This window comes from Capricornis sumatraensis, chromosome 20, assembly GCF_032405125.1.
Source record: "Capricornis sumatraensis isolate serow.1 chromosome 20, serow.2, whole genome shotgun sequence".
NCBI classification, from domain to species: Eukaryota; Metazoa; Chordata; class Mammalia; order Artiodactyla; family Bovidae; genus Capricornis; species Capricornis sumatraensis.
In genome coordinates this window covers 48,993,065-49,015,658 of record NC_091088.1, presented here as the reverse complement: position 1 = coordinate 49,015,658, position 22,594 = coordinate 48,993,065, and the positions used below count along the sequence as shown (strand labels likewise).

Here is a 22,594-nt window from a genome sequence, read left to right as displayed (position 1 = left end):
AAAAAAAATTGAGTAGGAAAGAAATTCCTACTCACTTCAGAGTCAATTCACAGTGCCTGTTTTGGCATTGTGTTATGGTGAATGACTTTTATTTTCTTTTTTACACTTTTTGGCATTTCATATATTTTCCATGTTAATGTTACTTTTATTTTCAGAAAAGATGAGTATTTAAAAAAATTTTTTTCTGTTGTGTTTGACATGTGTCATCATTTTTAGAGTGGCTGATCTTTAAAGGGGCTTCTCTTATTTTCTTTCCCTTAGGGTTGCAATCCCCTTGCGCAGACTGGCCGGAGCAAACTACAGAATCAGAGGGCTGCCTTGAACCAGAAGATCTTGAAAGCCATGCGGATGAGAACAGGAGCTGAGAACCTTCTGAAGTAAGTGTCTGCTGGCTCCGCCACCTCAACTGGGAGCCCGGCCTCTCCTAAGGCCTATCCATCTATTTCCTAAACTCCTCGACCTGCCAGACTTCCTCTCAGCTCTTGATTTTAGCTTTGAGCCTCCTCCTTATTTCTGGCACCTGGAACAGGCCCTGTCTCACCCAGAGGTTGGTTGTGTTAAAGACATGTATTTTATGCAGCCTGTCTGTGTGGTGGGGGTGGGAGGATGACGGGGGAGGTCCAGTTATCCTATTGTTGTTTGCTTTCCCCACTTTCTTGGGACCCACCTGTTTTCTTATGCCTGATCTACAGTCACTTCTTGCTGCATATTTGTTGAATGTATAAACAAAAGGCAGAGAGAAAGGAAGGGATAGGAACCTTTCTGTTGCCAGCATTCATCTCTGTAATGAGAGGGGCCTCCTAGGCCTGGGGCTCTTGGGACACTCATTATTATGCTCTGGTGGTAACATAGTTAACTTCTCAAACATAGAACTCAGTGAAGCCTTACCTGTAGACTTTCTTCTGCAGAGTTCTGGGGTAGCTCTTGCCAGCCCCATGCCACCTTCTGCACTGTGTACGGGAGGCAGGCACTGTGTATGCTACTAGCTTACTGAGACAAATACCTCCTAGAGATCCAGAAAGAGATGGGGAGTGTTTGCTGGGACCTGGAACCTGGAAAGCTGGCAGGATATGGCTAATGGCTGTTTTCAGTGGGTCAAGTTCACTCTTGGAGGCCTTAAGGAGCCCAGGATGCTTGGAGGCTGCTGGGCAAAGCCAGATACATCAAATCAGGTGTTGGTAAAAAAGCTACAAGACTCGTGGTCACAAATATGTTTGAGGAGTATGGTCCGCTCTTCCTTATGAGCCGCTTACCTGAGCACTCAGTGAAGAGAGGAGGAGGGTTTCTCACCATGAACTTGGGGTAAATTCATTAAAAAAACTTTTTTTTCTCAATTTTATTGCAATTGAATTGCTATACAATGTTCTGTTAATTTCTGCTGTACAGAAAAGTGAATCAACCATACATATACACATATCCCCTCTTTTTGGAGTTTCCTTCCCATTTGGGTCACTGCAGAACATTAAGTAGCCTTCTCTGTGTTATATAACCTATACAGTAGGTTGTTATTATCTTTTTTATATATAGTATCAGTAGTGTATATAGGTCAATCCCAATATCCCATTTCATCCCACCCTCCTCCTTAAGTTCATTTCTGAACCAATCTGTTCCTTAGGGATGATCTGTGAGGTATGAAGTAGGAGAAAAGAAAAACCCAGGACAGCATGCCCTGCGTATACATTTTAAGGGATGAAGAAAACGCTGTTAGGGGCTCTTGGGAGCTAGGCAGGGTAGAGGTGACTCCTACTTGTCACACTATACTTCAGTGTTTGACTGTCCTTTTCCAAAGTGTATGGATTACGCTTATGCATTTTTATTGTGAGATATCCAGAAGAATTGTGAGAGGCCCAGAAGATTAACGTAAGTGACCCACTGCCCCTGGGTCAGAACGACAGTGCTGTGCCTGTGCTGGTTTCGTGACTCATGGACTGGCAGACGATGCAAGTCCCGGGTGGCCAAGTGTCTGGAACCTCTTCTCCAGCTACTTCCCCAGTGGGGCGGAAGGGAGATTGTTCCTGGAGGAGACTGGGGACAGTGCTGTAACACGTCACCTTTTGAAATGTCTGACCGTGTCCCTGTCCCCAGAGAAGCCTGGACCTGGGAGTTGTCAGGTCCACTACGCAGCAGACCGCGTCAGCCAGGGCAGCTCAAAAGAGCCCCCCGATTTGGGGAGGACTTGCTGTGCGCTGAGCTGGACGTGCTGAGGGCCCCGCTGGTGTGTGCTGTAGCCTTGGGTTTCGGTTGACACCTTGCCAGGCCAGCAGTGCGGTTGAGGGCGGGGGGGGGGGGGCCCTGACCCTGTGCCTGTCCATTCCCCCAACAAATGGATTTGCTGAGCACCTGCTAAGTGGCAGGCGTGCCTGAAATGCGAAGGGATCAGGCTGTGAGCAATTCAGACAAGGCTCTGCTTTCCTGATGCTTAATCTCTCTTGGGGGAAGCTTAATACACAAGCAAACAAATCCGCTCGCGTCAGGAGGTGATGTTTTCCAGGGCGCCAGTGAAAGGCAAATGTGACAGAGGGTGACGCAGCGTGGCGTGGCCTTGGAGACCGAAGGTGGTCAGGGAGGCCCTTTTTGGCCAGGGCACTTGGCGTTGCTAAGGTGGGGACTAGGGCGGTTTTGTCTGTCTTGCTCTGTGAATGACACCAGCAAACAGCCCCTCTGAGGCTCGTTGTCAAGTTCGGGTGTTGAGCTGGCAGGGGTGGGGGTGGAGTGCGGGTGGTTAATGATTCTTGCGGTGACCTAAAAGTTCAAAGTGCTCCTCTCTGGAGAATGTTGTTGGAGGAAACCCTAAAGGTATTTATTAATCTGACTTAACTGGCACCAACCGTTTCCCAAAAACAAATAGGGCGTTTAGCCAAGCACAGCCCTGGCCCGTGGGTGTCCCTGGCTGGCCAATTAGGGGGCTGTCCCTGCCAGCAAAGGGTAGTCAGAAAGTGCGCCCTGCTGTGCTGTCTGTCTGTCTGTTTTCAGGTTCCCAAATGCTCTGCCACAGCCTCCCGATGAAGGTAGAGCAGATGGAATGTTTGGGGGAGGTTGTGTTTGGGAAACTGATCCTCAAATGTAGAAATGGAAAGGTCCCGGTCGTTATGGGCATCAGTAAGGGAGCTTTGAGGCTGGGCGGGTGTTGTGAGGAGCCAGGTTTTATAGGCCGTGAGCAATTCAGGTGAGACCCTGCTTTCCTGATGCTTAATCTCTCGTGGGGAAGACCGACTCTGATCCATATCGGCCAAGAGTCCATGAGCTTCCTGGAATTTGATTTGGAAGATAGCAGGTATTTTAAATGTGCCTTTTCAGGCTAAGCAAAGACAATATCCTTTCTCTTTTCCTAGCTCCCTTTCCTCCCTTGAGCAAAAGCTGGGGTAGCCATGTGATGATGTTTCTCAAAAACAGATGGTCTTTGTGAAACTCAAAGCCAAGTTGTCACACAGCTTAATTTTAACTAACTGATTCTTTGAATAAGGGCAGGCATTTAACATCTTGGGCTTTAGGTTCCCTTCTTGGGGCCAGGAGGGCCTAGAAAGGAGTGAAGGGACCAGTGCTGTGAGGCAACAGGGAGTGCCAGGGACTGTGGTGAAGAGCAGAGCATATGCTGTTTGGGTGGGAGGGGTCGGGCAACTCCAGTGCGGCCCACATGGAGTGCAAGGGCTAGGGTTGCCAGGTCTTCAGTTTTGCTTGTTTCTTTTTTCAGGAAAAGCCAGAGATCTGACTCCCCTCCCCACCCTCCCACCCCCTACCTTTTTAAAATCTTCTGATAATTGAATTTTAAAATATTGGCAGGTAGTTCAAGGGGGAGGAAAACACCCTGAGAGTCAAATAAGCAAGACCCCATGGACCTCCAGTTTGTGACTTCTGAACCAGAGGGTGATGAAGTCCTGGGACACGGGTACCCTGGGGTACATTGGTCTGTATGAGCGTGATTTGAGGTTCATGACGGCTCACACTATCAGTTCTGAGGGGGGCTGATGGCTGGGCAGGGGGATGTATGAGCCAAGGCCTTGGGGGCGTCTGCCTTCCTGCACTGAGAGGTGGGCTGGGAGCAGATGTCCTCCCAGACCCGCTGATCTGCTGCCTTAGCCAGGTGGCCACATGGGAGCACTGGGCACTGCTTACTCCAGTCTCCTTGAATCCCTGGTAGAGCAGGATTTGGGGTCAGATGGATTAAGGCCACACAGCTCCAATAAAGTCTCTGAAGCTGGCACAAGCCTGTACTGCCTGTCAACAAGCCTGTTCCTAGAGGGGCATTTTACTAAAAGACTTGGGAGAAAAATATTACACTAAAATAAATGGACATACATGGGTCAGAATGCAAATTGACATACACCTTTAAGAGAAAACATGGGGATGTTAGAGAAATTTTGGACTTGGGGCAAAGAAGCCATATATCCCATGGGACATCTCAATGGTGGAAAAGGTCTCAGAAACTCTGACTTGAGGGACATGTGTGGATGTGGTCAGTAGCCACAGGAGATCATTGAATGTGGCCCTCCTTTCCCTGTTCACACATGGTGGGTTGATCACTCAGAGAGAGTAAGTGGGATACCTTTTAATTCTTCTGCGGCATGTGTAGGCTCTTTATGAAAAGCCCAAGGAAGTAGGGGCTTCCCTAGTGGCTCAGACAGTAAAGAATCCACCTGCAGTGTGGGAGACCCAAGTTCGATCCCTGAACCAGGAAGATCCCCTGGAGAAGGGAATGGCTACCTACTCCAGTTTTCTTGCCTGGAGAATTCCATGGACAGAGGAGCCTGGCGAGCTACAGTCCATGGGGTTGCAAAGAGTCAGACATGACTGAATAACTAACACTTTTACTGTCAAAGGAGTAGGCTTCTCCTTGGTGGTCCAGACCAGAAGGTAGACCCAGGGCAGGAAAGGGCTAAAACACCCTTCTGCCTCATCCTGGTTGGTCTCAGAAACTCTTTTGGCTGTAACTTCAGGTACCAGATAACAGGCATTTCAGAGGAGGAGTACACACAGGTGAAAGCTGAGAAACCCCATGTTCTTCCAAGAAGACCCCTGGAGAGGATTCATTTTCACCCAGAAAGGCAGCCCAGGTGCAGAACATCAGTGTTGAAGGGACCAAGGTTCTGGTTCTTCATTCCTGATTTGGGCCAGCTCCTCCCCCAGCCAGTGCACAGGGGAGCTGGCACACACACCATATTAAACTGATGGCATCTTATGGAAGAAGCCCCCCGCCCTCCACCAGTGAATCCATGAAAAATCATGATCTGTATTAGGAACGGTACACACTATAGAGTTGATTTCTGAATCAGCATAGTACCCTAAGGTCAGCACTGTGGAAACGCACCCTGAGGGCCCCTCCTGGCCACCAGCTTTTTCCAGAGTGACCCATGATCTACTTGAAGAGGCCCACATCCAAAGAGCAGCTCACTGATCTGCTGTAAATCCTAAACCTCAGGTTGTTACCAAGTTGAAAAGAAGTAGCAGATCAATATACAGAGGTGGGAAAAGCAAAGTGCCAGCATATTTGGAGGTTCTTCGGGTATTTGGTTGGAGGTCTTAGGGCCTATATAGTCATATTTAAGTTGGACCCATTCTGTTGCTAAGAACCAGCCTCTCCCCGACCCGCACCACCCCCCCACCCCCGCCTGCCGCCCATACCATTGACTCTGAACAGTCATCTTGACTCTGCCCTTTGTTCCTTCATAACCTGAAATTTGTGAAGCCTCTACCATGTGAAAAAAAGCTTGCAGGAGAAATACAGAGTGATAGTAGGCAAAAAGGTCTTGTCCCTCCAGGAATTATTATTGTTTGTCAGGCCTCACTCTAAAATGTATCTGAGGGACTTCCCTGGTGGTCCAGTGGTTAAGAATCCCCCTCCAACACAGAGGATATGAGTTTGATTTCTGGTTGGGGAACTAAGATCCCACATGCCTCGGAGCAACAAAGCCCAAGCAAGTTGCAACTAGAGAGCCCGTGAGCTCGAGAGCCCATGTGCTACAGCTAGAGAAAACCTGCATGTTACGATAAAGAGCCTGCACAACCAATAAAATAAAATAAAAGTAATAAAAAATTTAAAAGATAATAAAAATTGAAATCAAATAAAATGCATTTGAGGTACCCTAACACCCTTGATTCTGACAGAATGTGGTCCACTGGAGAAGGGAATGGCAAACCACTTCAGTATTCTTGCCTTGAGAACCCCATGAACCGTATGAAAAGGCAAAATGATAGGATACTGAAAGAGAAACTCCCCAGGTCAGTAGGTGCCCAATATGCTACTGGAGATCAGTGGAGAAATAACTCCAGAAAGAATGAAGGGATGGAGCCAAAGCAAAAACAATACCCAGTTGTGGATGTGGCTGGTGATAGAAGCAAGATCCGATGCTGTAAAGAGCAATATTGCATAGGAACCTGGCATGTCAGGTCCATGAATCAAGGCAAATTGGAAGCGGTCAAACAGGGCACAGCAAGAGTGAATGTCGACGTTCTAGGAATCAGCGAACTAAAATGGACTGGGATGGGTGAATTTAACTCAGATGACCATTATATCTACTACTGCAGGCAGGAATCCCTCAGAAGAAATGGAGTAGCCATCATAGTCAACAAAAGAGTCCGAAATGCAGTACTTGGATGCAATCTCAAAAATGACAGAATGATCTCTGTTCGTCTCCAAGGCAAACCATTCAATATCACAGTAATCCAAGTCTATGCCCCAACCAGTAATGCTGAAGTAGCTGAAGTTGAATGGTTCCATGAAGACCTACAAGACATTTTAGAACTAACACCCAAAAAAGATGTCCTTTTCATTATAGGGGACTGGAATGCAAAAGTAGGAAGTCAGGAAACACCTGGAGTAACAGGCAAATTTGGCCTTGGAATATGGAATGAAGCAGGGCAAAGACTAATAGAGTTTTGCCAAGGAAATGCACTGGTCATAGTAAACACCCTCTTCCAACAACACAAGAGAATACTCTAGACATGGACATCACCAGATGGTCAACACTGAAATCAGATTGATTATATTCTTTGCAGCCAAAGCTGGAGAAGCTCTATACAGTCAACATAAACAAGACCAGGACCTGACTGTGGCTCAGATCATGAACTCCTTATTGCCAAATTCAGACTTAAATTGAAGAAAGTAGGGAAAACCACTAGACCATTCAGGTATGACCTAAATCAAATCCCTTATGATTATACAGTGGAAGTGAGAAATAGATTTAAGGGACTAGATCTAATAAATAGAATGCCTGATGAACTATGGAATGAGGTTCGTAACATTGTACAGGAGACAGGGATCAAGACTATCCCCATGGAAAAGAAATGCAAAACAGCAAAATGGCTGTCTGAGGAGACCTTACAAATAGCTGTGAAAAGAAGAGAAGCGAAAAGCAAAGGAGAAAAGGAAAGATATAAGCATCTGAATGCAGAGTTCCAGAGAATAGCAAGAACAGATAACAAAGCCTTCCTCAGCGATCAATGCAAAGAAATAGAGGAAAACAACAGAATGGGAAAGACTAGAGATCTCTTCAAGAAAATTAGAGATACCAAGGGAATATTTCATGCAAAGATGGGCTTGATAAAGGACAGAAATGGTATGGACCTAACAGAAGCAGAAGATACTAAGAAGAGGTGGCAAGAATACACAGAACAAATGTACAAAAAAGATCTTCACGACCAAGATAATCACGACGGTGTGATCACTCACCTAGAGCCAGATATCCTGGAATGTGAAGTCAAGTGGGCCTTAGAAAGCATCACTACGAACAAAGCTAGTGAAGATGATGGAGTTCCAGTTGAGCTATTTCAAATCCTGAAAGATGATGCTGTGAAAGTGCTGCACTCAATACGCCAGCAAATTTGGAAAACTCAGCAGTGGCCACAGGACTGGAAAAGGTCAGGTTTCATTCCAATGCCAAAGAAAGGTAATGCCAAAGAATGCTCAAACTACTGCACAATTGCACTCATCTCACACTCTAGTAAAGTAATGCTCAAAATTCTCCAAGCCAGGCTTCAGCAATACATGAACCATGAACTCCCTGATGTTCAAGCTGGTTTTAGAAAAGGCAGAGGAACCAGAGATCAAATTGCCAACATCCGCTGGATCATGGAAAAAGCAAGAGACTTCTAGAGAGACACCTATTTTTGCTTTCTTGACTATGCCAAAGCCTTTGACTGTGTGGATCACAATAAACTGTGGAAAATTCTGAAAGAGATGGGAATACCAGACCACCTGACCTGCCTCTTGAGAAACCTGTATCCAGGTCAGGAAGCAACAGTTAGAACTGGACATGGAACAACAGACTGGTTCCAAATAGGAAAAGGAGTACGTCAAGGCTGTATATTGTCACCCTGCTTATTTAACTTATATGCAGAGTACATTATGAGAAACGCTGGGCTGGAGGAAGCACAAGCTGGAATTAAGATTGCTGGGAGAAATATCAATAACCTCAGATATGCAGGTGACACCACCCTTATGGCAGAAAGTGAAGAGGAACTAAAAAGCCTCTTGATGAAAGTGAAAAAGGAGAGTGAAAAAGTTGGCTTAAAGCCCAACATTCAAAAAACAAAGATCATGGCATCTGGTCCCATCACTTCATGGGAAATAGATGGGGAAACAATGGAAACAGTGTCAGACTTTATTTTGGGGGGCTCCAAAATCACTGCAGATGGTGACTGCAGCCATGATATTAAAAGATGCTTACTCCTTGGAAGAAAAGTTATGACCAACCTAGACAGCATGTTGAAAAGCAGAGACATTACTTTGCCAACAAAGGTCTGTCTAGTCAAGGCTATGGTTTTTCCTGTGGTCATGTATGGATGTGAGAGTTGGACTGTGAAGAAAGCTGAGTGCCGAAGAATTGATGCTTTTGAACTGTGGTGTTGGAGAAGACTCTTGAGAGTCCCTTGGACCGCAAGGAGATCCAACCAGTCCATTCTGAAGGAGATCAGCCCTGGGATTTCTTTGGAAGGAATGATGCTAAAGCTGAAACTCCAGTACTTTGGCCACCTGCTGCGAAGAGTTGACTCATTGGAAAAGACTCTGATGGTGGGAGGGATTGGGGGCAGGAGGAGAAGGGGACGACAGAGGATGAAATGGCTGGATGGCATCACTGACTTGATGGACATGAGTCTGAGTGAACCCCGGGAGTTGGTGATGGATGTACAGGGAGGCCTGGCGTGCTGCGATTCATGGGGTCGCAAAGAGTCAGACATGACTGAGCGACTGAACTGAACTGAACTGAACACACTTGATCCCCTAGAGAAGGAAATGGCAGCCCACTCCAGTGTTCTTGCCTGGAGAATTCCATGTATAGAAGAGCCTGGTGGGCTGTTGTCCATGGGGTTGCAAAGAGTTGGCCACAACTGAGCGACTAACACGCACACATACATACACACAGCACCCTTGTGTAGCGTGTAAGATTAACAGGAACGATGAGGATGTGGGGGCAGGCGGAAGAAGAATAAAAGAGATTTAGTTGGAAGTAAGACTAGTACCCACTATAAGGTCTTATATCCTCTGTTAGACGTGGGCCATGGTTTTCTGTGAGTTTTCCGGCAGGTAGTAAGAAGGGAATGTGATCTGGAACACATTTCATACCCATTATTCAAAATCAGACAATTTACTAAGAAGAAGCTGTTCCAAATACCAAGGACTGGGAGAATATCCTCCTTTGCACTCTCGTGGCTGTTATCAGCTAGTGAATCAGTCATGTTCTCAGCAACATCTCTATACTGCAGGTTTTACAAGGGGCCCATGGTGTGTAATGAAATCAATTCAGTGGGTTGCTGTGGTATAATAAAAAGAAAAAGTGTTTGGTTTTTGTGCCTGGTTCCTGGCACAGAGCTCCCAAAACCCTTGGAATTACTTGTGTGTCTTGCATGCTAATGAAATGACACCCAATGGGGGTTGGGAGCCTTTGGGAGCTAGGGAGCGTGCTGTTTATCAGAAAGAGCAATCCTGTTGAGCGGGTCGGAACTTCCAGCCTCTCCCCTGGACTTCTGGGAAAGAGAGGCTGGAGATTGAGTTTAATCACCAGTAGCCAGTGATTTAGTCAATTATGCCCACGTAATGAAGTAATGAAAGCTCCATTAAACTGCTAGGTGTTGGGGAACTTGGAAGTTGGAGAACACATCAAGGATCAGGGAGGGAGACCTGCCCGGAGAGGGCATGGAGGCTCCGCACCCTCCTTGGCCTGTGGATCTCTTCCACCTGGCTTTCCTGAGCTGTATTCTTTACCATAAACCACAGTGGGGACTTCCCTGGTGCTCCAGTGGTTACGATTCTCACTGCACGCCCTGGGGGTTTGATCCCTGGTTGAGGAACTAAGATCACAAAGGCCTTGCATTGTGGCCAAACAAACAAAATAACCCACAGTAAATGTCAGGAAAAGGTTTTCTTGAATTTTGTGTGCCATTCTAGTGAATTGTTGAAGCTGAGAAAGGGGTTGTGGGAACCTCTCATCTGTAGCTGGTTGGTCAGAAATTCAGGTGTCCTCCCCCCCCCCGCCCAACTTGCAACTGGTGCCTAAAGTGGGGCAGCCTTGTGGCACTGAGCCCAGAATCTGCGGGGTCTCTGCTAACTCTGGGAGTTGGTGACAGAATTGAATTGAATTGTTGGGCACCCAGTTGGTGTCAGAGAATCAGAATTGTAAAGTTTCAAACTTTATGGTTTTTTAAAAAGTTATGAGAATTGCTGTGATCTCACGGCAAGCCTTCCAAGATGGCGCTGAAGAAAGGTAAGAAGCCTAAGAAGTTAACCTGGAAGTTTAATTTGGATCTTACTCATCCAGTAGAAGATGGAATTTTTGATTCTGGATATTTTGAACAGTTATTGCGGGAGAAAGTTGAAGTGAATGCAAGACTGGAAATCTTGGGAATGTCGTTCACGTTGAATGCTTCAAATATAAAATCATAGTCGTTTTTGAGAAACAGTTCTCTAAAAGATATTTGAAGTACCTTAGCAAGGAATACCTTAAAAAGAACAATCTTCATGATTGGCTTTGTGTGGTTGCATCAGACAAGGAGACTTACTAGCTTCGTTACTTCCAGATTAGTCAAGATGAAGATTAATCTGAGTATGAAGACTAGATGAAACCATCCTTTATAGGGCTTTGCTTGCTAATAAAACAAATGAAGCATACAAAAGAAACATATTGAAATGGACCTTTAGCTTATCAGTGAATAAAAAACATTGTATATTAACAAAACAGAAAAGTTATGAGAGTTGAATAGAATATATTGGAGAGTACCACATGTATGGCAGAGCCATATGGGATCTTAGTTCCCCAACCAGGGATGGAACGTGCACCCCCTATAGTGGAAACACAGAGTCTTAACCTCCAGCTTCCCCAGTGGCTTAGACGGTAAAGAGTCTGCCTGCAATGCAGGAGCAGAGAAGGCAATGGCACCCCACTCCAGTACTCTTGCCTGGAGAATCCCATGGACGGAGGAGCCTGGTAGGCTGCAGTCCATGGGGTCTCTAAGACTTGGACACGACTGAGCAATTTCACTTTCACTTTTCACTTTCATGCATTAGAGAAGGAAATGGCAACCCACTCCAGTGTTCTTGCCTGGAGAATCCCAGGGACGGGGGAGCCTGGTGGGCTGCTGCCTATGGGGTCACACAGAGTTGGACACGACTGAAGCGACTTAGCAGCAGCAGCAGCAGCAATGCAGGAGACCCTGGTTCAATCCCTGTCGGGAAGATCCCCTGGAGAAGGAAATGGCAACCCACTCCAGTATTCTTGCCTGGAAAAATCCCATGGACAGAGGAGCCTGGCAGGCTGCAGTCCATGGGATCCCAAAGAGTCAGATGCAACTGAGCCACTTAACCACTGGAGTGCCAGGAAGTTTCCGAGACTCGTTTTTTTGGGGCAGGAGGTATACGTGTATGTGTGTAGTGTACTGTGATACAAAACTCATTTCTTACTGGTGATCATGTCCTCCAAAAAAATTCCCAAATCAGTGATATTCACCAACTGAGCTTCCAATAGCTCATTGCCTGGCTGAGGAGTCCAGACTATGCATGAATGAAAACTTACTGGTCAGTGAAAGGGCAAGTGCCATCCTATTTGCAGCCAGGTCACGACTGCTCTTTCTTTGATCTTTGTTTTTTAGTTGTGGCGTGTGGGATCTAGTTGCCCGACCAGGGATCAAACCTGGGTGTTCTGTGTTGGGAGCACAGAGTCTTAACCACTGGACCACCGGGGAATTCCCTACGACTGCTCTTTCTGAGTGGGCATAAGCTTGTTGGTTGGTCATGGAGAACAAGCTGAGGGAAGGGAGGTAGAGAGAGGGAGAGAGAAAGAGAAGGGGGTACAAAGACACCGTGAAGAGAAACCGATGAACCCATGTGTGTGCAGGGCGTGGAGAGTCCCCGGGAGAGGTCTGACTCCAGGGCAAGTGGTTTAGTGCTTTGCTCTCTGGAGGAAAGGTGGACAGGTGGTGAACAAAGCAGGCCAGTGTCAGTTGGATGGGTTTTCATCAGCTGAGGATGGGGAGGTGGTCAGTTACTGTTTCTGGCTGGCTGGAGCTCTTGCTGGTGACCCTCAGCTGTCCTCATGTGTGACAGGAGGACATTTCTAGCACTTGGCCTGAACCATGACTGGGCACTTGCCAGGATGGTTCAAGGGAATGTACTCAGCAAGACCTGGCTTAGAGCTTGGTTGCTACTGTGACTGTTGTTTTTGCAGTGGTTCTGAATCTGTAGAATGAATGAGCTAGCACCTGAAAGATGCTTGAGTAGGTAGCAAGACCCCTCCTTTGGGAACTTGGGTAAAGTCTGTTCCTCCATCCAGCTTCACGCTGTTCTGCTTAATGAATATAGTACATTTTGCTCATCCGTTTGCTTGTTGCATATCTGGATTGTTTTCTACTTTTTGGCTGAGGAATAATGCTATTATAAACAGTCACATTCATGTCTTGGTTTGGACATATGTTTTCATTTCTCTTGTATAGATTCCTAGGAGTGCAATTACTTGGTTGTACAGTAAGTTATGTTGTAACATTTTTTTAAGCTACCTCACTGTTTTCCCCGGTGGTTGTGTCATTTACATACAGGAATGTATGAGGTATCCAGTTTCTCTGTACAGCCTCACTAATACTTGTTATTGTCTTTTTTTTTTTTAATTATTATAGCCAGTCTGATAGTTTTGTATTGGTATCTTATTATGTCTTTAACATGCCTTTTCCTATTGACTAAAGACACTGAGCATGTTTTCATGTGCTTATTAGCCATTTATAGAGCTTCTTTAGTAAAATGTCTATTCAAGTCTTTTGCCTGTTTTATGAATTCAGTAAAGTTACAGGATACAAAATCAATATACAGAAATCAATCGTATTTCTATACACTAATAACTATCAGCAAGATAAATTAAGAAAATATTCCCAACACTTATACACCATTGGTGGGTCTGTAAGTTGGTATAGCCACTATGGAAAACAGTTTTGAGATTCTTCAAAAACTTAAGACTAGAATTGCTATGTGACCTACCTACTCCACTTCTGGGTATTTATCTGAAGAACACAAAAGCTACTTTGAAAAGATACAAGCACCCCATGTTCATTGCAGCATTATTTATAATAACCAAGATATGGAAACAAACTAAGTGTCCATCAATGGATGACTGGATAAAGAAAATGTGATACACACACACACACACACACACACACACACACACATGAAATATTATTTAGCCATAAAAAGGAATAGAATCTTGCCATTTGCAACAACATGGATGGACATTGAGGGCATTATGCTAACTGAAATAAGTCAGAGAAAGACAAATACTGTGTGATCTCACTTATAATGTGGAATCAAAAACAAAACAAAATAAACAAAAAAACCCAGATCCTGTATACTGCAACTGAGAGTTCACATGTCACAACTAAAGATTCCTCATGCTGCAACAAAGAAACAAAGATTGAAGATCCTGAGGGCCACAACTAACACCCGGCACGGCCAAATAAATATATAAATAGGTATTTTTAAAAATCCAAGCTCATAGATACAGAGAACAGATGGTGGTTGCCAGAGGTAGGGGTTGTAGGGTGGACGAAATGAGTACAAATTTCCAGTTATAAAATAAGTCATGGGAATGTGATGTACAGCATGGTGACAACAGTTAATAATACTGTACTGTATGTTTGAAAGTTGCCAAAAGAGTAAATCTTAAAAGTTCTCATCTTAGGAAAATATTCTATAACCATGTATAATGACAGATGGCACGTAGATTTATTACGGTGATCATTTTGAAGATATACAGATATAGAATCATATTGTACACTTGAAACTAATAGAATATTGTATGTCAGTTATAACTCAATTAAAAAAATCTTTTGCCCATTAAAAACATTGAGTGATCTTTTGATTATTTAATTAACAGAACTCTTTATGTTTTCTAGATACAGATTCTTTATCAGATACACAATTTGTAAATATTTTCTCCCAATCTGTGGCTTTTTTCTTCTTTTTTAATGTTATCTTCTGAAACACTGAAGTTTAAAATTTGACAATTCAAATTAATGTTTCTTCCTTTATGGATTTTTGTGCTTTTGGTGTGTAACCAAGACTACTTTGCCATCACTTCATGGCAAATAGATGGGGAAACAATGGAAACAGTGACAGACTTTATTTTCTCAGCTTCAAAGTCACTGCAAATGGTGACTGCATCTATGAAATTAAAAGATGCTTGCTCCTTGGAAGAAAAGCTATGACCAACCTAGACAGCATATTAAAAAGCAGAGATATTACTTTGCAACACAGGTCTGTCTAGTCAAAGCTATGGTTTTTCTAGTAGTCACGTGTGGATGTGAGAGTTGGACCATAAAGAAGGCTGAGCACTGAAGAAATGATGCTTTTGAACTGTGGTGTTGGAGAATACTCTTGAGAGTCCTTCGGACTGCAAGGAGATCAAATCAGTCAATCCTAAAGGAAATTAGTCCTGAATATTCTTTGGAAGGACTGAAGCTGAAGGCACCAATACTTTGGCCAACTGATGCGAAGAACTGACTCATTAGAAAAAACCCTGATGCTGGGAAAAATTGAAGGCAGGAGGAGAAGGGGACGACAGAGGATGAAGTAATTGGATGGCATCACCGACTCAATGGATATGAGTTTGAGCAAGCTCCAGGAGATGGTAAAGGATAGGGAAGCCTGGTGTGCTGCAGTCCATGGGGTAGCAAAGAGTTAGACACAACTGAGCTACTGAAAAGTAGCAAGAATACTTTGTCCAATTCTTGGTCATGAAGATTTCATTCTAGGAGTTTTGTAGTTTTTGCTCTTTTACTGAGGTCTCTGAAATATTTTTTAAAACTTTACTTTTAATTGGAGGATAACTGCTTTACAATGTTGGTTTCTGTTGTACAACAACCTGAATCAGCTGTAAGTTTTTATATATCCCCTCCTTCTTGGAGTTTCCCTCCCACCCTTAACCCCTGTCTGATCCATTTTGACTTGATACTTGGTTTGGTATAATGCTTAGATTGAGATTTATTTTTTGCATATTGTGCAGAAAAGAGTTATTGTCGTGGGCCTGAGAAGTCTATCTTTAGAAAGCCCTGCTTGCAAATTTGGCACTTGGCTGGTGTGTGGAAATGTAGATTTCAGGAGAGTTCTCCTCATTCCTAGAACTGATAAGAGGAGCTCATTAAACTATTTTCACAAACCATGTGAAGTAAAGTGAAAGTCGCTCTGTCGTGTCTGACTCTTTGTGACCCCACGGACTACACAGTCCATGGCATTCTCTAGGCCAGACTACTGGAGTAGGTAGCCTTTCCCTTCTCTAGGGGATCTTCCCAACCCAGGGAAGGAACCCAGGTCTCCCACATTGCAGGCGGACAAACCATGTGGTTTATAGCAAATACCTGCTTTCCTTCTTGGAGTCTTAAATTTTGGAACATGCTAGGCAGGGATGTTTACCTGACCAACCCCCAGAAAAAACCCTGGTGATCTTCCTTGGATGATAGCATTTATACACATGTTGTCACAACCCTTTGCTGTGGGAATTAAGCGTGTCCTGTGGGACCCCTTTGGGAAGGAGGACTTTTAGCAGCCTGTGCCCGGTTTCCTCTACACCTCACCCCATGCACCTTTCCCTTAGCTGATTTTGCTGGATGTCCTTTTGCTGTAATAAATCAGAGCAGTGAGCACAACTGCATCGTGAGTCACGCAAGTCCCACCCCCACTGACTCTAGGGGTCGTCTTGGGGACACTGACATGCCTAGAAATGTCCAACTGCTTCAGCACCACTCGTCAGAAAGGCTTTTGCTCCTTGACTTTTCTTGTCACCTTTGTCAAAATCAATTTACCTTAAATGTAAAAATTTACTTCTGGATTCTGTTCTGTTCCATGGCCTGTCCTTATGCCAGTACCACGTTGTCTTGATGACTGAGGCTTTATAGTAAGTTTAAAAGCAGATAGCATAAGTCCTCCAACTTTGTTTTTTTTTTTTTTTTTTCAAAATTATTTGGCTCTTCTAGGTCCTTTGCATTTCCATATAAATTCTAGGATCGATTTGTTAGTTTCTCCTAAAAAGCTTACTATGGTTTAGATTGGAGTTGCTGTTTTCAATTTTTTTTTAAGTTTATCTTGACTGCACTTATTTATCTGACTGCACTGGGTCTTTGTGTCTGGGACTTTCTCTAGTTGTGGCTAGCAGGGGCTACCCTTGGTTGCAGAGCATGGGCTTCTCATTGCAGTGGCTTCTCTTGCTGCAGAGCGCAGGCTGTAGGCGCAGGGGCTTCAGTGGTTGTAGCACGTGAGCTCAGTCGTTGCGGTTCACAGGCTGTATAGAGCGAGGGCTCAGTAGTTGTGATGTTCAGGCTTCGTTCCTCCACGGCATGTGGGATCTTCCCCAACCAGTAATCGAACTTGTGTCCTCTGGATTGGCCTGTGGACTCTTATCCACTGTACCGCCAGGAAAGTCCGTGATTGGAATTGATTTGAATTGATGGATCAGTTGGAGAGAACTGACGTCTTGACAATAGTGAGTCTTCCAATCCATAAACGTGAAATGTCTGTCTGTTTAATATCACAGTAGTGTTTTGAAGTTTTCAGCGTGCAAGACTTCTGCTTCTTTTCTTAATTTTATTCCTAAGTATTTTATTCTTTCTGATACTATTATGAGTGAAATTGTTTTCTTAATTTCATTTTAAGATTTCTTGTTGCTAGTATATAGAAGTAAACTTGATGTTTGTATTTTGACCTAGCTAAATTTATTAGTTCCAGTATTTGTTTTTTGGGTGCCTGGGGATTTTTTACATGCAAGATTATGTCAGCTGTGAATAAAGTTTTACTTCTTCCTTTCAGTTTAGATGCCTTTCTTTACCTTATTGCTACTGGCTTGAATCTCTAGTATGGTGTTGATAAGAGTAGCATAAATGGACATCTTTGCCTTGCTCCTGATCATAAGGGGGAAAGCATCAATCTTTCATCTTTAATATGATGTTAGCTGTGGGTTTTTGTAGATGTTGTTTATCAAGCTTTGTAAATTATCTTTTATTCCTAGCTTGTTATGGATTTTTACTGTAAATCTGTGTTGGATTTTATCACATGCTTTTTTTTCCTGCATCTATTGAGGTGATGGTTTTTTTTTTTTTTTTTGGTCCCTTATTCTGTTGCTATAGTATGTTACATTAATTGATTTTCAGATATTAAGCCAACCTTGCATTCCTGGGATAAAGCCCACTTGGTCCCCTGTATATGTTGCTAGGTTCAGGTTGCTAATATTTTGTGGAGGATTTTTACATATATATATATACATGAAAGATACTGATTAGTTTTCTTGTGGTGGTTTCCCCTGGTTTTGAATCAGGGTAATATCAGCATCATAGGCTGAGCTGGGGATTGTTACCCACCCCTTCTCTTTTCTCATCTTTTCCCTTTTAAGGAGATAATTTATGGTCCCTTACGGGTGACTAGGAGCAACTTCTTTTTTTCTTCTCAAGGCTAATTCTTACAGAATTCAAGTTAAACAACTCAATGTCATTGGCTAAATCCTAGGTCCCTGTAGGGACAGATGTGGCTCAAAATGGAGCAGGTTCCTGGCCTCCCTGAGACACCTTGTCTGATCACAGCTGCCACCTCCATCTGCAGGCAGACCCCCAGAGCTTCCCTACAGGGACAGGGGTGGGGTATCTGCTCAACTAGCCACTGGGGAATGCTTGGCTGAAGTTGCTTCTCTCCCCCTTTCTCTTTTAACAGAGCAGCCACAAACCAAAAGGTACGAGAGCAGGTGCGCCTGGAACTGAGCTTCTTGAATTCAGACCTGCAGATGCTCAAGGAAGAGCTGGAGGGGCTCAACATCTCAGTAGGAGTCTATCAGAACACAGAGTAAGTAGGGGAAATGCTTCTGTCAGATACTTTCTGAGCCTTGGGAAATGCCTGCATCAGGGATGGAACACAGATAGGCCCCAGGGTGTAGCCAACCCTGCTTTGATCTGGTTTGGAGTTGAGCAAGGTGCAGGAGTTAAAGAGAACCTGTAGAGTTTGTTGGAGATACCTGACCAGTTGGAGAAGAAGGCATTTATTTGTCCTGGGGCCGCTTGGGCCACAGTTTTACTGGAGAGCCTTGTGGCTGCGTTCAGGCAGGGAAATGGCACCTGTCACGTAGCCTGGGTGATGCCTCTGTCTTGAAGAGGCCGTGGAAGGGTAGCTGTGGTCAGCTCTGAGAGTCAACCTGCCAGGTGGGGCTCAGGAAGCCCCATCTTCTTCCCTCTCCATCTCAGCACCACGCACACGATCTGACTCTGAGTCATTCTGTTGATAAGATTATAGAAACATGTAATAAGCTGCCTTTTCCAGCAAAGATCATGAGACTTTTGCAAGTTCCCTGAGGGGATGGTATAACTGAGATACTTTGGAAATGTCTCCCATTGATTATTTGAGAAAGAAATGTTCTGATTCAGAAGCATCCCTTAGAAAGTCTTTGTGGGAGGCCAAATGTTGAGGTGTGACCTTCAGAAGAGCTCAGAAATTCTCCCTCCCCAAGGTGAGCTACCTTGGAAGGAAAAGTCCATCTTTTTTTTTTTCCTATATGGACCATTTTAAAAGCCTTTATTGAATTTGTTAGAGTATTGCTTCTGCTGATTATGTTCTGCTTTTTGGCTTCGAGGCATGTGGGATCTTAGGTCCCCAGCTGGGGATAGAACTCGCATCCCCTGCATTGGAAGGTGAAGTCCCCTCCCCTAGACAGCCAGGGAGGTCCCCCAAAGTCCATCTTTAAGAGGAAATAACCTTGAGAACTGCTAAAGAACAGTTTACATACTTTTCTGTCTGGGGAAGTAGGACTTTTCAAAAAGTAAGGAAGCCCAAAGGAAAACCCAGTCAGAAAATAATTCCCTAGATGAACAAAACGGAAATGTTGGGGAACCTTCCATCACCTTTGAAAGGTGCTTTTCCTGATCGTCTCCTGCACAGTCCTTTGCACTGTACCCAAGGGGCTTTTCTGAGCCACGGGTAAAACCTCTGCTTCCTTGGTGGCCATCCATGAGCCAGGCTGTGTGTCCTGGCTCACTTACCTTTGAGCTCCCAGCATAGTTCTGACACCTAATCAGTACAGCCAGTGAACGGCTTCCCTCATCTCATGCTGTATACTCAGCTGTGTCTGACTCTTTGCAACCCCATGGTCTGTAGTCTGCCAGCGTTCTTGGTCCATGGGATTTTCCAGGCAAGAATACTGGAGTGGGTTGCCATTCTTTTCTCCATCTATGAGATGAGTCAGGGCCAAGCATTGGTGATAGAAGTAGGATGTTTCTTATTCCACCTCGCTGTACGTGAAGCACAGGGCTGTTCATGCATATTGCCCAAAGACATGCAGTTAAGGCCCCTGTGTGACTGCAGTACAGCTGTAAAGTGGCCAGTTGGTTTCTGGGAGTGGGGAAGAGGGGAGAGAGATGTGCAGATATATAATGACATCTTGCATTTCCATCCGCCCTCTTCCTGTTTTCAAAGCACAGTATTTTTTTCTTGGCACAGTTAATCTTCACACACGTCTATGAGGTAGACAGGGAAGAAACAATCTCATGCAGATGAGAAAACACAGGCAGCCCTGAGGTTATGGGAAAATGTTATATTAGTGCAAGATGGAGAGGGTGGGGAGTCCTGGCCAGGAGCTTGGGGATGCTGGCTGCTCTTGCACGGTCACAGGAAGAGCAGACCTAGCCGCCAGCCCCGTCGGGGTGAAGCCAGCAGAGAGGGGCCCGGCCTGTCCTCATCTCCTTCTAGCAGGATCCAGCTTTCCTGGCAGGCCTTGGGGAAGCTACGCACCCCATTGGGACTCGCCTGCTTTCAGCACAGCCCCGTTGTTTTCTGTCCCCCACAGAGGCAGCTTCAGCTTACAGCCCATTGTCCACTCACCCCGCCTGCATTCCTGGCCTCCTCCCCGGCTGGGCTGAGCGGCCCCAGGAGGTCTCCTGTTACAGGTCAGGGAGCGAAATCCCTGTTGGCAAAACACAGCTGAGCCCAGTTCCCTTCCCACTGGCCCTGCCCCTGAGACCACGCCAAGGGTGACCTTTGTGGGTAACCAGGTTGGGGGAGAGGAGGTGGCGGGGAAATAGCCAGCCAGGGCCTGACCGGCGGCTGGGAGCCAGGTGCACTTAGGTGTCAGATGGGGCCCTCAAGGCCTTCCCCGTGACACCTAGAAGGATACGCCCCATGGGAGGAGGCATGTGAGAGCCCAGGGTTGGAGGGCTGCAGGAGAGGTGGGACCCACTGCAGGAAGGGAGCAGGAGGAGGGTGCGGGGGTGGGGGGGGTGGGTGTTGGCTGGAAGTGGCAGCAGTGCACCAGACCGCAGAGCGGTAAGCCCGCGAGGCACAGACCCTGGTGTGCAGAGGCCCTCGGGACAGTTATTCAGAGATGCAGTGTGATTGGAGGGATAAATCAGGGTACAGCTGGTAGGGGCCTCCTGTGTTAGGCTTGGTCGTCTAGAAGGGGACGGGGACTCCTTTTGCAGCAAAGATGAGGACATGACCTGAGTGGTCTTTTTAAAAAAAAATAATTTATTTTTGGTTGCACTTGGTCTTTGATGCTGCACGCAGGCTTTTTCCAGTTGCAGTGAGCGGAGCAACTCTTTATTGTGGTGCGCGGGTTTCTCACTGTGGTGGCTTCTCTTGTTGCGGGACATGGGCTCTAGGCATCTGGAAACTTCTCAGACCACAGGTCAAACCCATGTCCCCTGCATTGGCAGATGGATTCTTATCCACTGTAGCACCAGGGAAGTCCCCCAGTGGTCTTTATGGAAAATGAACTGATGTGTACTAGCTTGGCCAGCGGAGAGAGGTGGGGACCTGAGCTGGATTCTGGTGGCGGGGCAAGCTGGGGGTGTGCAAAGTGGCCGAGACGCGGATGTTCATGTAGCTTGCTCTGTTCCTTCTAGGGAAGCATTTACGATTCCCCTGATTCCACTTGGCCTGAAGGAAACCAAGGACGTTGATTTTTCAGTCGCTCTCAAGGTAAATCTCAAAGCAATGGGCAGTGGATTCACTGTTTAAAAGAGAAATGTGGAAATTGTGGATCCCTTGCAAGTGCTGAGTAAGGCTCAATGGGCCAAGTGTCGCTTGATTTCTTCAGGGTGGCCTTGAGCACCTTCAGCAGACCACCCGGACAGCCCATGCTAAACTTTCCTATGCTCACTAACATCTGGTTGTTAAGACTCTCACATGCCTGGAGAAGGGGTTGGGAACCTGGGCTGGCTGGCTCCAGGAATCCAAGGCAAAGAGGATCTATGGTAAACAGGCTTTGAGTTTTTAAAATTGCATCCTGTTTTAGTATCCTTCTTTTGCCTCAAAGTTTACAGTCAATTTAGGTTATGTTTTTGGAAGAATAGCCAAAAGTTTTTGACCCTCAACATTTTATTTTGAAAATAGTAGAAAATTTGAAAGAATGTCACAGTGAACCCCTGTATACTCATTGCCTGGATTCTCCTGTTGACATTTTGCTGTAGTCACCTTTTCATGTATTTGTGCATCTATGCAGCCCTCTCCCCGCACATTAATACATCTTATTTTTGATACCTTTCAGAGTAAACCAAAGATACTGGTTCACTGCCCTTAAACACTTGAATAGCTAGAGTTTATGCATCCCCCACCCCCTGATCCCTGGATGTCTGCCTTCTCTTTTTTTTCTCTCTATCCCCCACTCTGCCCTCCCCCTTTCTCTTTTCCTCCTTCTTTCCCTCCCTTCCGTCTTTTTTTTTTTTTAAGTACCAGCTTTATTGGGATATTCATACACTGCACAATTCACCTCTTTAAAGTAAAAATAGTACCTGGCCTCCCTTAGCCATGTGTGTCTCTGGCAAGCAGTGATATTGTAGGCCCACCTGTGTCAATCACTGAACAGGTGCTGGTGATGTCAGAGGCCCAGCTGTTAGGGCCTCTGTAATTCAGTGGAGGATCTGGGTGGGAAGTGAGAAAGATGCTTTGATGGAGGTACCCAGAGATGGCTTTCCCCCAAGCTGGGGCCAGGAGAGGCCTCCCCAAGTCTAGAATGCTTTCCTCTTCCTCTTTGCCCCAGATCTATCTCTATGAGTTTTACTGAATCATCTCAAACTTCCATGTAGGAGAAGAAAGTGGTGATGAGGTGGAAGGTGGTGTCTGTCTCCAAGCTTTCCAGCACAGGCAGGGTGTGTAGGGATG

The 22,594-nt window shown here is 45.4% G+C and overlaps 1 protein-coding gene and 1 pseudogene across 1 annotated transcript in view; both read left to right on the top strand.

Moving 5' to 3' along the window:
- RHPN2 (rhophilin Rho GTPase binding protein 2) overlaps positions 1-22,594 on the top strand; it is a 70,751-nt gene that overhangs the window by 14,215 nt on the left and 33,942 nt on the right. Inside the window, exons 2-4 of the mRNA XM_068992239.1 lie at positions 262-377; positions 18,164-18,292; positions 21,337-21,412. Of these exons, the coding sequence (XP_068848340.1) occupies positions 262-377; positions 18,164-18,292; positions 21,337-21,412 (321 nt within the window). The remainder of the gene's footprint in view (positions 1-261; positions 378-18,163; positions 18,293-21,336; positions 21,413-22,594) is intronic.
- Positions 10,682-11,049, top strand: LOC138097154 (ribosomal protein eL22-like; annotated as a pseudogene).